The following is a 12,426-nucleotide window of genomic DNA, read 5'->3' as shown; positions in this document are numbered from 1 at the left end:
CGTCCCTAAACCAACCCTGATGGATGGGGGGTGCCCCCGGGATGCGGGGCAGCCGACAATCCCGCCGCCGGGGAGCAAACCCGCGTCCCTTGTCCCGGGACGCATGCCTCCCCCGTCCCGCCGCGCCGCCGCCCGCCCGCGCGGCTCGCCGGGGAGCCGAGCGAGTTCGCCTCCATGAAAGTGAACTCGTTCATTTAAACCTGACTGCAGAGTAGTCCGGCCCCCCGCTGCGTTAATTATCCCGTGGTTCCCGACTGATTGCTGTACACTAAGCTTAAGCCCTCCTTTATTTATTTACTGACTACATTAACGGCAGCGCCCGCGCTCCTTTTGTGCTGCGGCAAACCGTGCGGCGCGCCGCAGCGGGGCCGGGCAGGTGCTGCCCGCCGCCCGCCCGGGCCTTCGGGCGCGCTTAAGCGACGAGCGCGGCGCGGTGGGAGCCGCTGGGCGCAAAAGCACCGCCGCTTCTTCCCGGGGCGGATGGCGCGTGCCGGGCCGACGCGTGCACGGGCGTCGAGGCCGGGCTCGTCCCGGGGGCTTCCCAGTGGGTTTGGGGGGGCTGCGAGCCCACCCCGAGGTCCCGGTGGCGATCCCTGCCTGCCGGAGCTCCCCCCCAGCACAGCTCTTCCAGCGAGGCTTTGGACAAGTAGGGAGCAAGTTGGGTCCTGGTCGGCGGGGGGGATGGACGGACAGACGAAGCCCCTCGCCGGCGTTTGGCCTGGTACAAAGGCGTTATTATCGTAACGGGGAAATTGTCGTAGGACCGGGCCTTTGTCTGCACACTTGCGCAGCAGCTGGGAGCGATTACGCTGCAACAATGTTCTGTTCCATCAACATTATGTCCTCATTAAACCTTTATTAGTAGATTAGATTCAGATTTATTGATTTTGGGGGGGGGGGGGGGTTGTTGGTTGGTGGTTTTTTTTTTTTAAAGAGGAAAATCCAGGCTCCTCTCGGAGGAGGGATGCCTGGAACTTTTTCCCGCGTGCGGCACTTCCCAAAGCAGCGAGAGGGCAAAGGGAGAACCTGGATCCTTCCTCCGGCGTGGGCAGCCTCCTCCTCTCTTCCAGGGGGAAAGGACGGCTGAGCTGTGCGAGGGGGTGAGGTCGGGCACGGGACGGCTTCCTAGCACAGGGAAGGACGGAAGACCGAGCACCCACGCGGCCACCGACGTGGCGCCTGGGATGCGGCGGCACAGGTGAGCGCCTCGCGGTGGGTCCCCGAGGGGCATCGGGGGTCCCAGCGGGCAGGCGAGGGAGGGCGAGGCTGGCTCGGCGGTCCTGCCGCCCCCTCGAACGCGCGGGCTGGGCGGCATCGCGCACCCGGGTCAATGGGCCCATCGGATTTGTCTGTTGGAGCGTTTGATGTTACATGAAGGCGGCTCATTCCAGAGGGTGTTAATTGCCCGCTGCAGTGATCAGGTCTGTAGCACCATCGATCTCGGCAGGATCAATGGGCTGATTTAGTGCCTGGCGAACTCTTTAACTGGACACCTCATCAATAGGCAGCCACTTACAGACCATCAGCGCATTAGCGCGGGCCGGCGCCGGCAGGAGCCCGCTCCACCCGTCCTCGGCCCCCCGTCACTCAGCGGGCAGTTTTCCTGCGGGTGACGGCTCCGGGACAGCAAGCGGGGCCCTTGGTCCAGGGCCGGTGGGCTCGGGGGCAGACGGAGGAGAGACGGGCGCCGTCAACCCACCTCTCCCCCACCTCCCGCAGGCCAACCGTACGCAGAGACGCTCCTGGGACATGGGACGGGCCCTCCCGTCACCTCCAGCGCTTTCGAGGACGGTGCCCACGCGGGTCGCTCAGGTACGTTACCAGCGTGATGGGCAGGCGGTGCCTTCACGGGGTCTTGGGCAAGCACGGCGGGGTCGGGAACCACCCCGAAGACGCTATCGGTGTATTTTCTCACCTGACGCCCCCAGCTCTGAAACGAGGGCGGGTACCGCCTTGGGCAGCTCTGCTCCTTTTGCAGTTTGGGCTCAACTCCCAGCCCTGGGACGCAGCCAGCGGTTCCTTCCGCTCCCCCTAGGCCCTGGTACGGGCAGAGAGAGGGAGCGCCGGGACCGACCGCAGCCGCGGTCGCCATCGGCGACCCCGCGGTCCCTTCCAGCACCGCCCGCCCACGGGGCCGGTCCCGTTTGCACCCCGGTTCGCCTGGGGTTCCACCCCCCCCCCGCCGCCCCCGGTACAACGGGGAGGAGCGCGACGGGGGGGGATCTGCCGGGCAAGCGTGCGCAGGGTTCGGCCGGGGGAGGCGAGTGAAGACCCCTGCGGAGCCCAGCGAGCTGGGGGAGCAGCGGAGAAGGTGACAGAGGCCCGTGGCCCCCGCTGCTCCGTGCACGGAGGCGGGGGCTCGCCCGGGGCAGCGCGGGGGCGGCGGGGACCCCCGGGGCGGCCCTGGGGACCCCCGGGGCCGGGCCGGCGGGGCCGCTGTCCGCGGTGCTGAAGCGGCGGCCGCCGCTCGGGGCGCAGGGAAGCGGAGCCCGGGGCCTGGGCAGGGGTCACCGGGGCTCGGTGCTTCCCCCTCAGCTCCGCCTTCGTGCTTGGATGCTGCTACTCTGGAGCTGGGGGGCGGGGGGGAGGGGAGGCACCAGCCCGGGTCGGCAAACACCGGTGAGTCTCAGAGCCGGGGAGAGGAGAGGCCTGCGGAGCGAGGCGGCGTCGGAGACCCTCGCCTCTCCTGCGCCCGAGGGTGGGCGCTGCTCAGGCGTCTCGCCACACCGACCAGAGGGTGCCCAGCGTGATGCTGTAGGCCAGGACGGCCACCAGGTACGCCCGGAAGAGCAGGACGTCCAACACGTAGCCCACTTGCAGCCACTCGTGGGCGACGTCGCGAAACTCCTCGCGTTTCTCCAGGAACTGGCGGATGGCGGTGATCTCGCGCAGGATGCCGTGCATCAGCAGCGAGCCCTCTGCCTGGCTGGCAAAGGCCGGTGCGAGCCTCGCGCCCCCCGCCGCCTCGCACTCCCGGGGGTCCTCACAGCCGTAGTGGTTGAGCTTGGCTGCGGGATCAAGAGGCGCAAGTGCAAAAAAACCTCTTTAGACGGGGAACTGGGACATCTGCGGGTGACCTGGCCATCCGGATGACCGTGCAAACAGGGGCTACGTAGATGTAGGCAGCTGCGTAGGACCTAGTCCCCTTCGGCTCCCGTGAGTGCTCTCTGTGCGGTCCTTACCTGTGCTGTCGTTGTTCTCCGCCTGCCTGGAGATGTCCGAGCTCTGCGTCCGGCTTTGGCTGAATTTCTTCCTGTCCCGGATGCAGAGCAGGACGGTGGCTCGTTCCAGCAGCAGGTGCTTCACCCAGTCGGGGACGTGGGGCTGCAGGTCTTGCTTGTGCACCAGGCGCACGATCAGGATGGTCTCCGTCAGGCTGATGACAAGCAGCGCCATGCACACCACAAAGTAGACGCCTGTGGAGATGTCGGCGAGGTGAGTGGCCTGCAAAGGCTCACGTACAGACCGCGGTCCTGAGCGAGTCCTCCCCGCCCACCTTCCTAGGGGACCTGTGGTCTCTGCACTGAGCAGCAGCTCCTGCTGCTCCAGGCCCAGGACTGCCGTAGCAGTTGGCTTGGCAGGTAGCGCCGCCATACCTATCAACGGGGTGCCAACGGCAGTAGCCGGCAGCGTGTCAGATACGATGATGAGGAAAACCGAGTAGCCCAGCAGGAGGGTGATCTTGAAAGAGACCCTCTCGCCGCTGTTGGGAGGGAGGTAGAAGCCCACGATGTCTATAACCATCAGGAAGATGCTGGGGAGCAGCAGGCTGACGGTGTAGAAGAGGGGGCGTCTCCGGATGACTACCTGCAGGACAGGGAGACAGGAAAGGCTCAGCGAAGGGTTGAAAGAAGGGCTTGAGCCCGTGCGGCTCTCCGCCAAGGCAGGCGAGGATGGTGGGACGGGCTAAGGTGAGCCGGAGGAAGGGCTCAGCACCGGGAGCCTCCTGCCTGCGGGCAGGAGCACTGCAGCACGGAGCAGCTGCGTGACCGAGCAACAGGAGCCGGGGCAAGACCCTTCCCCAGCGCCCCATCCCTGAGAAGCGCGGCGCCCAGAGAACCTTACGTAGAACTTCATCTCGGCGTAGCTGTCGCTGCTCTTGACGCTGAACTCCTGGAAGCGGCTGAGGACGTAGAGCAGCTCCCACTCGCCCTGGTTCATGAAGACGCTCCGGTCGAACTTGACCAGCTCCGGCTGCCGCCACAGCGAGAGGTTGATGTCGCGGACTGGGGAGCGGAGGAGAGGTGAGGACCAGGGGTGCCGGCACCTCCACGCCGGGCTGGGTGCCTGCCCTCCCCGCACGCATCCCCGATCCGCTGGGGCCATCTAGAGGGGCGAGTCGCCTTCTGCATGGAGCTCCAGCCCAGCGGAGGTCCTGCCCGCTCCCTCTGAGCCCCCGGGCCGTGGGGGTCCCGGCACTCACTGTGGTGCAGCCAGCTAGTGAAGGTAAGCGAGCAGTTCTGGACGTCGAAGGGGAAGTTGTAGATGTCCAGGCTGCAGGCGGTCATCACCTGGATGGGCTTGAGGTTCTGCACCTCCCCGTGGTGGCTAACGTAGACGTAGGGGACGTGGGGGGACTTCCCGACGTCCACGCTGTGGGACATGAGGGACAGAGACGTGGGCTGGGGAGGACCTCGGGCAGGGGCTCCTCCTGCCAAGCCGCATTCGGGAACTGCCCAGGAGCCAGGGGTTTACCCCCCGAGCTGCTTTTTTGGCGGTACCCACGCGGGGGTGCCTGCCCGGCATCACCTCTGTGCTGCTCGGGCGGTTGCCCTCTCCCAGCCCCAGGAGCGTTTGCCTCCTTGACCCGGGGCTCTCCGAAGCCAGTGGGAACACCTTAAACCCCGCGGAACGGGAAGGATGCCGGCTGGCTTCGTGGGAAGGGCCAGCAGCTCTGCAGCTGCCCTCGCATTGTGCTGCCTTCACAAAGCCTTTTCGCAGATATCTGGATCCCACCCCCGGCACGGCGCGGGTAATTACCGACGGGCGCGGTTAGCCAGCATTGGAAGCGGCCCAACCGCCGAGCCGTTCCCCATCTGCAGCTCGCCCGATGCGGGGAGGCTGCCAGCTCTGTGCCGGGAATACAAAGCGTGGGGCAGCGCGCGCCCGCCCGCGGGGGGGCGAGGGGGGTCCGAGGGTTTCGTCTCGCTCACAACTCGTTGATGAGGATGTCGGGTACCCAGATGCTCTCCGCGGGGAGGGAGATCTGCGTCAGGTTGTCGAAGCGTGCCGGGTCCCACCTGAGGAACTCGTCCGTCCAGTGCTGGGGGGGCAAGGGAAGAGGGGCTTGGAGGGCGAGGTCCCATCCAGCCCCGCCGGCACCCAAACCCCACGCTCGTGCCCTGCCCTGGGAACCACTCGTGAGTGGCATCCGTGGGAGGGAGGAAAGGCTCGTCCTCCCGCTATCGCGCCACCCGCGGGCGCGAAGCACGGAGCGCGAAAGCTGCGCCTCGGGGGTCACGCCCCAGGGAGCTCTTGTCGTCCCCCGGGACGGGCTCCTGCAGGGCTGCACGCCTCTCCCTTGGGAAAACCCGCGTTCGCCCGGGTGCTCGGCCCCGGCGAGGGTGCGCGGTCTCGTCCGCTCACCTGCCTGTACCAGATGTAGGTGGTCAGCACCTGGTTCTTCTCGTCCTGCGGGAGGAAGAGGACACGGTGTCGGCACGGGGAGTATTGGCACATCCTCCGGGCACAGATGCCCCTCTGTGCCCGGAGGATGCTGCACACCGGGTACCGTTCCCCGGGCTGTGGCGGGCGGGAGCGGAGGACTCACCACGCCGAGGATGGCGTAGACCATCAGGTCGATGGCCACGGTGGTGGTCGTCCGCCAGTCACGCACGGGCCGGGTGCCCTTCTGGTAGCGGGCCAGCAGGTAGCGGGACAGCCGGCGCAGGGCGGGCTCGGCAGGCTCTGGCGTCCGGCCTTCCCGCCGAGTACCTGCTGGCAGAGGGAGGGAGGGCCGCTCGCACCGGCTGCGCCGCGCACCGCGGGATGCCGCCGGCCGCCATCCCTCGCTTGCCGGCTGGGGTTTCCCGTCTAAGTTAAATAGGAGCGTCCTGACGGGAAACAAGCCTGCCCGCCAGAACCATCGCCTTAACGTGTTGCGAGTGCCTTCTGCCGCGTAGGCGCTCGGGGCCGTGACCTTCCCCCAGCCTGGGAAGGGGCCTCTCTTCCGGACGGATGCCAGCAGAGGGGCAGCGGGGGACGACGAGGGACTCGCTGCCCCCCGGTGAGTCTCCTACCGGGGGCGTTTCTTCTTTCCTCTGCAGGCGGAGGTTAGGGATGAAGCAGGCTGCTAAACTCCTTTATTAGGTACCTGGGTGTCGTGGCGTTTTCCTCCCGTGGAAAACGATCCCTCGGCTGGCGCCGGCAGCGTTAATTGCGGAGCAAATTGCTCGCGGCAGCCGCGTCCGCGCCGCAAGGCAGCCGGCGAGGCCGCGGCCGAGCCGGGGCAGCAGAGTCGCGCTCGTGGCTTTGCTCTGCAGCACGCCCAGCCCCGGAGTCCGATTCCCGCGTAATGGAAGGGACTAATTGGAATAGATCTGCGGGAACTTGGGAAAAGCCGCCGGGAAGGGAACTTTAATCTGTCTTTTAAGCTGAAAAAAAAAAAACCAAAACCCCGGCAGCCTCAGCCCCTCCGACGCTGCACGCGATCGGTAATGCCGGGGAGCCGGCCGCGCGCACGGCCCTCGCCCAGGCAGGCGTGCGGCGGCGGAGGTGGCAATGGGGGGGCGAGGGGCAGCAATTAGGGCGAGGGGAGGAAAACGGGCGCTGCAGCCACCGCGGCTGGGGCCAAGCGGCCTTTCCTGCTGCAGCTGGCGGCGGCTGGCTCGCGGCCGCGCTCCTCCTCCTCCTCCTCCTCCTCCTCCTCCTCCTCCCCGCGCCCGTGCCACCGGCTCGGGATGCTCTGGCAGCGGGGAAATGGCTTTGCCAGGTTCGCCCCGGGCCGCTCCGTGCATCTGTCGCGGACGCCGTGCCGGCCTGCCCGGCCCCAAACCTGGCCCCCCCGCGTGGGCCTTCCTACCCCCTTTCCTCCGGCATCGCCGGGGCAAGAGCGTCGCAGCTTCCAACGGGAGGGGAGCGGGCGGAGAGGGGACCACCCCGTTCCTCTCTCCCCTCGGGGCTCGGACTCGGCGCGCTGCCGGCGCACGTTAAAGCCCCGTACCGACGAGCCCGCGAGGCAGAGCTGGGTTGAGACGCCGCGTTCCCTCGCCGCGGGCGCTCAGCCCGCGTCGCCCGGGCAGGTTTCCCACGCCGGGGCTTCTCCCGGGCGCCTCGATTTTCAACGGCGTTGAGGGCGCGGCAAAAAGCAGCCGTCGCACGCCGTAGGGGGTTTTAGGAAGGTACGGCGCCGTGCCTTTCGGCACCGGGGACCCTCGCTCTCCCCCGGCCCTGCCCGCGGGTCCCTCGCCTTACCTGGGCTCTGCAGCGTCGAGGCGAGAGGCAGCAGGGCCAGAAGCGCCGCGAGAGCGGCGGGCGCCATGGCTCTCGCCGGCTGCCAGCCGCTGCCTCCCTCCCCTCCACCTCCCCGGCTCCACGGATCGCGGGGAGGCGGCAGGCAGCACTCCTGCCTGGCTTTCCCCCCCGCCGTCGGGTTTTTGAGAACGCCCAATTAATCTCGCGATCAGCCTCTCCCCCCGCATCAAGTTTCAGGCTGGGAGGACGCGAGAGGAGCCCACCCCGCCGGCTCCCCCGGGGCTCCCCCGTCCCCCGCCCGGGCGCCAAGCCGTGGAAAAGCGCATTTTGGGGGCCGCAGGCATCAGGCTTGCGTGCGGCAGGAGCGGGGGGCACGGCGGGGCGGGGGGTGCCGCAGGCGCCAGGGCTGCGGCAGGAGCTCCTCAGCGGTCGGAAAATCGGGGCGAGGGGAGGGGGGAAACCTGCTGAGACGGGGCGGTCTGTCCCGGGAGGGTACAGAGCCGTGGCACTGCCGCAGGGTGGGTTTCCATCAGCGGGGGGAGCGGGGGGCTCCGGAGGTACCGGGCTTCCCTCCGCACCCTGTGGCGGGCTGGATCTGTCCCGCCGCAGACCGGGACGCTGGCAGATGCGGGTCGCAGGCAGCACCTTTGGGTGCAAAAAATTGGAAGATTTTCCCCAACCGCCTCCCACCTGCACCAGGACGAGGCTTTATTTTCGTTTGGGTGAAAATTTCGGCAAGGGAATGCGCTTCTCGCCAGGCTCGGTTTCCCCAAAGACGTAACACCTTTGGACAAACGAGGCCAAAAGCAAAGGTTGGTCCTGCGTGACCGAGAGCAAAAACTTGCTGGGCGCCCGCCCGTGCGCTGGCGGCAGCATCCTTCCCTCGGTGTCAGGGCATCGCGTCCTTGGGGCTGGGCAACGTCCCTCTGCCCGGCAGGGGACCCCCACCCCGACCCCGACTCCCCATAATCTTATATACTCGTGTAGGTAACGTCTGCGTTCGTTTGTGCTGCAGGTGCCCGTGCCCCCAGGAAGCCGCTGGAACTGCTGGGGAAGCAGCGGGCAGAGGCCGGAGCCCGCGGCGGCGGCGGTGGCGGCGGCGGCGGCGCAGAACAAATCGCATCAGATGGCAGCGTGGAGTCACTTAAACGAGATAAGAATTAGTGCGCGGCCCTGATGAACTCCCCCTCGGCTGCCAGCAGCGGTGTCAGGGAGAGAGCGAGAGCAGGGCCGGGGCTAATTTGATTTCTCGGCTCTGCTAGCGGCTGGCAAGTCACCTCCCGGGGAGCGCAGGCAGCTCGGAGCTCCTTCCCCTTATTGAATCTGGGTAATGAAAATCACGGGCAGCGCCGCCGCGGCGCTGGGGACCGTGCCCCGCTCCGCTCCGCCTCTCCTCCGGTCCCCCGCGCCCGCCACGGGCAGGATGCGGCCGAGGGGGCGAGGACCGCTCAAGCGGAGCCTCTGCTGCAGCATCATTAACTCTGAATTTTCTCCCTTGGGTGTTACGTCTTCATCTTAAAGAGATTTTAATGTAGTTCCTATCGGCCCTCCTGTTATCGGATATCTAATTAGCGTGATCTATTACCGCCTCGCGTTACGCGCGCGTGCGCGCGGGGGGCTCTTGCGGGACTTTTTGTGGGACGGCTGATACCAATCGGCAGCACCCGGATCAGATGTACTTTCCGAAATGGCGTAATGGGATTTTATTAGCCCTATAATCTGCTGCGCGGTAATTGCTTTTCTGGGAATCGAAGCGCTCGGCGTCCAGGGCTCAGCCCCGCGTCCGGCCCCGGCTCTGCCTGCGGAGGTGGAGGCGAAGGGGCTTTTTCCCGGGGCAGCCACGCTGCGAGCAGGTACCTTGGCGAGGCAGAGCGAACTTCTGAAGCCGGTGCTTAGCCGGCAGCGGCGGTGACCCTGGGGGCTGGGGGGAGCAGCGGGGCGCAGGCACGAGGTCCCTGCGACGCCACAGGGCGAGCGGTGCCCAGCGTCCCCCACCCGTGACGGCACGAGCGGCGCTCAGCTCCCCCGTCGTCCCCAACCCGCCCGTACCGGGAACGTAACCGAGCCCCGCGCGGGCGCTGTTCCCGTGGCCGCGTTAGCCTCGGGCGGCTCCCGCCCCGTGCCGCGGGACTCGCCGGGGGCTGCCGGCAGCGGCGGCTTCGGCAGGGGTGCCGCTGGGCTCTGCGCAGGACCGGGCGCTGCCGCCGGGCCGGGGGCCGCGGTGCGGCCGAGGAGGGAGCAGAGCAGGCAGGAGAGGAGAGCATCCCTCCTCGGGGCTGCCAGGACTCGCCTTTCAGGGCGCGTTGGGAGCGTCAAAAGCAATAAAGCATCGCGGAGGAGCCCTGGCAGCGCGGCTGCCTGCCGGCCGCGGCCCCGTCACGCGCCCGCGGCCGCCCATTACGGAGCCTCGCGCTCCCCCGAATTGCATGTCTGCTACGATTTAACGCTGCGAGACATGAAATAAAGACCGCGCGCAGGCGGGGCCGCGGCGCCGGCACCGGCGGGCTCGCAGCGGCCCCCCACACCGGCGCCGGGGGACACGGGACCCTCGGCCGGGCAGCGGCCCTCCGGGGATGCTCGGGCTCGCTGCATCCCCGGGGCGCTGCAAGGGTCCCCGGGGCCAGGGGGGCGTGCGGGGTCTCTCCTTCCGGCACCCGCTTTGCGGAGCTCCGAGACGGAAGTGCCCGGAGCGGGCGCTCGGTGAGGCGTCCTTGGCTAATTCAGTCGCTGCTGTGGGTCATTGGGGATGCTGGTGGCTTCGCCCCGTGCCGTGAGCCGGGCTGTCGTAAACGCCTCGCCGTCTGGCTGATTACATACCCGCAGAGTAAATAACTCCACGTAAATAGACCGCAGCTGCGGGTAAAGGCTTCTCGCCCGGAAACGGTGCGTGCGCGGGGTGGCTGGCGGGCTCGGTGGCCGCGGGAAGCCTGCTCCGTCACGTGTCCCGCAAGCCAAAAGCCACCTCGCTCCAGCCCTGCTGCTGCGCGGGAAGCGATGTCCTGGAGCCGAGCATCCCCGCAGGGAGGCGTTTTGGGGGAGAGCAGCGGCTGCAACCTGTCGGGGAGCCCAGGAAGGAGGGGTCCCTCCTGCCCCAGCTGCCGTGCTTACTCACCTGCGTAAGCGTAACGCACGCGAGCTGGAACCGCGCAGGGCGACTGGCGCCGCGCTCAAAGGCAGCGACTGCGGGGGCCGAGCGCTGCTCGATGGGCAGGTGCCTGGTGGGGAGGAGGAGGAGGAGGAGGAGGAGGATGCTGGGGGTGCGTGCCGGGGCATCCTCGGCTGACCACCAGCAGCGGGGGGGATGGGTCACCCGTGGAGCACAGAGCGGCCAAAAATCGCCCTTGGCAGGTACCGAGCCCATCCTCGCCCCGCCAGCAAAGGAGCCCGGACGCCTTTAAATCCCGCGGCGAAGGGAGGGGAGCGCTTTGCTTTCGGTCCTCTTCGCCATTAGACACCCTTCAGGTGTTAGCAATATTCTGCCGCCGTTTCATTGCCCATTAGAGCCAGGTAATAATAAGTACGGGAAGGTATTTGGAGCCCATTGCTGTTAATGAAGGAGATCCAGCTCATCCCGAGCGGGTACGGCAGCCGCGCGTCGCAAGCGCGGTATCACCCGCGGCTAGGGAGGAATTGCCTTGCAGAGAGCGGACCCGACCGGTGCTTCGTCTTGCGCGCCTGTCTTTTCATTTTTATGTTTTTTTTAAAGGACGCCCATGCCAGAGCCTCACCGGGCAGGAGAGGGAAGCTGGGCGCCGGCGCCAGCGCGGCTGCACCGGCTGACAGAGGGAACCCGTCCCAGAGGTGGATTTGCAGCGGGGATTGTGCGCGTGCCGGCTACCTTTACGTAAAAATCTCCTGCCTGCCTTCCTCACCTTTCACCCCAGCTCCCCTGCTGCGGCTTTTAGAGAGGAGTATTTCCAGTCAGCACTTCCAGCCTGGGTTTTAATAAAAACCACGCTGGCCGTTAGAGCGGGATATTTTCCCCTTCATTTTCCAGAGACCGTGAGAAAGATTTCAGGCAAATTGGAAAGGCTAATTTGGGCTGAAAAGGCTGTTAGCTTTTGATGTAGAACACCGGCAAAAGTCTTGCAGAAAAGCCTCTTCCTTCTTGTTTCTGTCGGAGTCCAACGCACAGCCGGAGCGGCCGGGGAGCAGCAGCTGTGTCAGGTCCCCTCAAGAAGTCCTAGTCAAGAAGCTCCTGCAAATGAAGACATCCTCCTTCCAAAAGCAGCGTGGACAAGGAGCTGGTTTGTGCGGTGGTGGGGCAAAATGGCTGGTCCAGGGGATGCTCTTGGTCCAGAGGATGCTCTTGGTCCAGGGATGCTCTTGGTCCAGAGGAGGCGCCTGGTCCAGAGGATGCTCTTGGTCCAGAGGATGCTCTTGGTCCAGAGGATGCTCTTGGTCCAGGGATGCTCTTGGTCCAGGGGATGCTCTTGGTCCAGAGGAGGCGCCTGGTCCAGGGATGCTCTTGGTTCCAGGGATGCTCCAGGCCAGGGAGGGAAGGCAGAGACAGATGCAGAGCGAGGCAGGGAGGGCTTGTGGTGGTGCTGGAAAGGTCGGCTGCTGTCGCACAAGGCATGGGGTCGGCCCTGGGCGGGGGGCAGTGGCCGGCGACGGGCTGGGAGGGCCTGGCGCTCACCTCCGTGCAGGGTGCTGCCGCTGGCCCGGCTGCCGCTCTGGCTGTCGAGGGGAAAGTGAACGTCTCCAGGCTGCACGTGGGCATCGTGTCCTGACCGCTCCATAGCCAAGGACTTCCCAGAGAACCATGAATTTGGGGGTGCCTCTGTTTGTGGGTGCTGGAGATAGAGCCCAGCATGAGACTTTTGTGTTAGGGGGTGGGTGTTGTGCCGTAAGGGGAGATGAAAACTTTCCGCTGTTTCGGTTCAAGAATAGGAACGGAATCCTTGCAAGGAAACCAGAAAGACGCCGCGCCTGGCAAGCTCACAGGTCATGGCTGATGCAACCCGGAGCCCGGATGCCACCTCATCCCGCTGCGGCGGCCGAGTCTCCAGG

At 66.6% G+C, this 12,426-nt stretch overlaps 1 protein-coding gene across 1 annotated transcript; it reads right to left on the bottom strand.

Moving 5' to 3' along the window:
- Nucleotides 1–2,709: 2,709 nt before the first annotated feature.
- On the bottom strand, nt 2,710–7,871 carry LOC309412872 (5-hydroxytryptamine receptor 3A-like; the record flags this gene model as incomplete). The annotated part of the gene is given in 12 exon segments (XM_082009904.1): nt 2,710–3,008; nt 3,183–3,416; nt 3,597–3,807; nt 4,066–4,226; nt 4,424–4,593; nt 5,154–5,263; nt 5,587–5,631; nt 5,771–5,934; nt 7,414–7,486; nt 7,488–7,546; nt 7,549–7,582; nt 7,584–7,871. Coding segments are annotated over 12 exon segments (1,617 nt in total). The 5' UTR covers nt 7,641–7,871.
- Nucleotides 7,872–12,426: the final 4,555 nt, after the last annotated feature.

The sequence above is a fragment of the Phaethon aethereus genome (genome assembly GCF_964289735.1).
Source record: "Phaethon aethereus genome assembly, chromosome: 23".
NCBI lineage: Eukaryota > Metazoa > Chordata > Aves > Phaethontiformes > Phaethontidae > Phaethon > Phaethon aethereus.
Note: the sequence above shows the minus strand (reverse complement) of the source record. Positions and strands in the feature narration are given on the sequence as shown.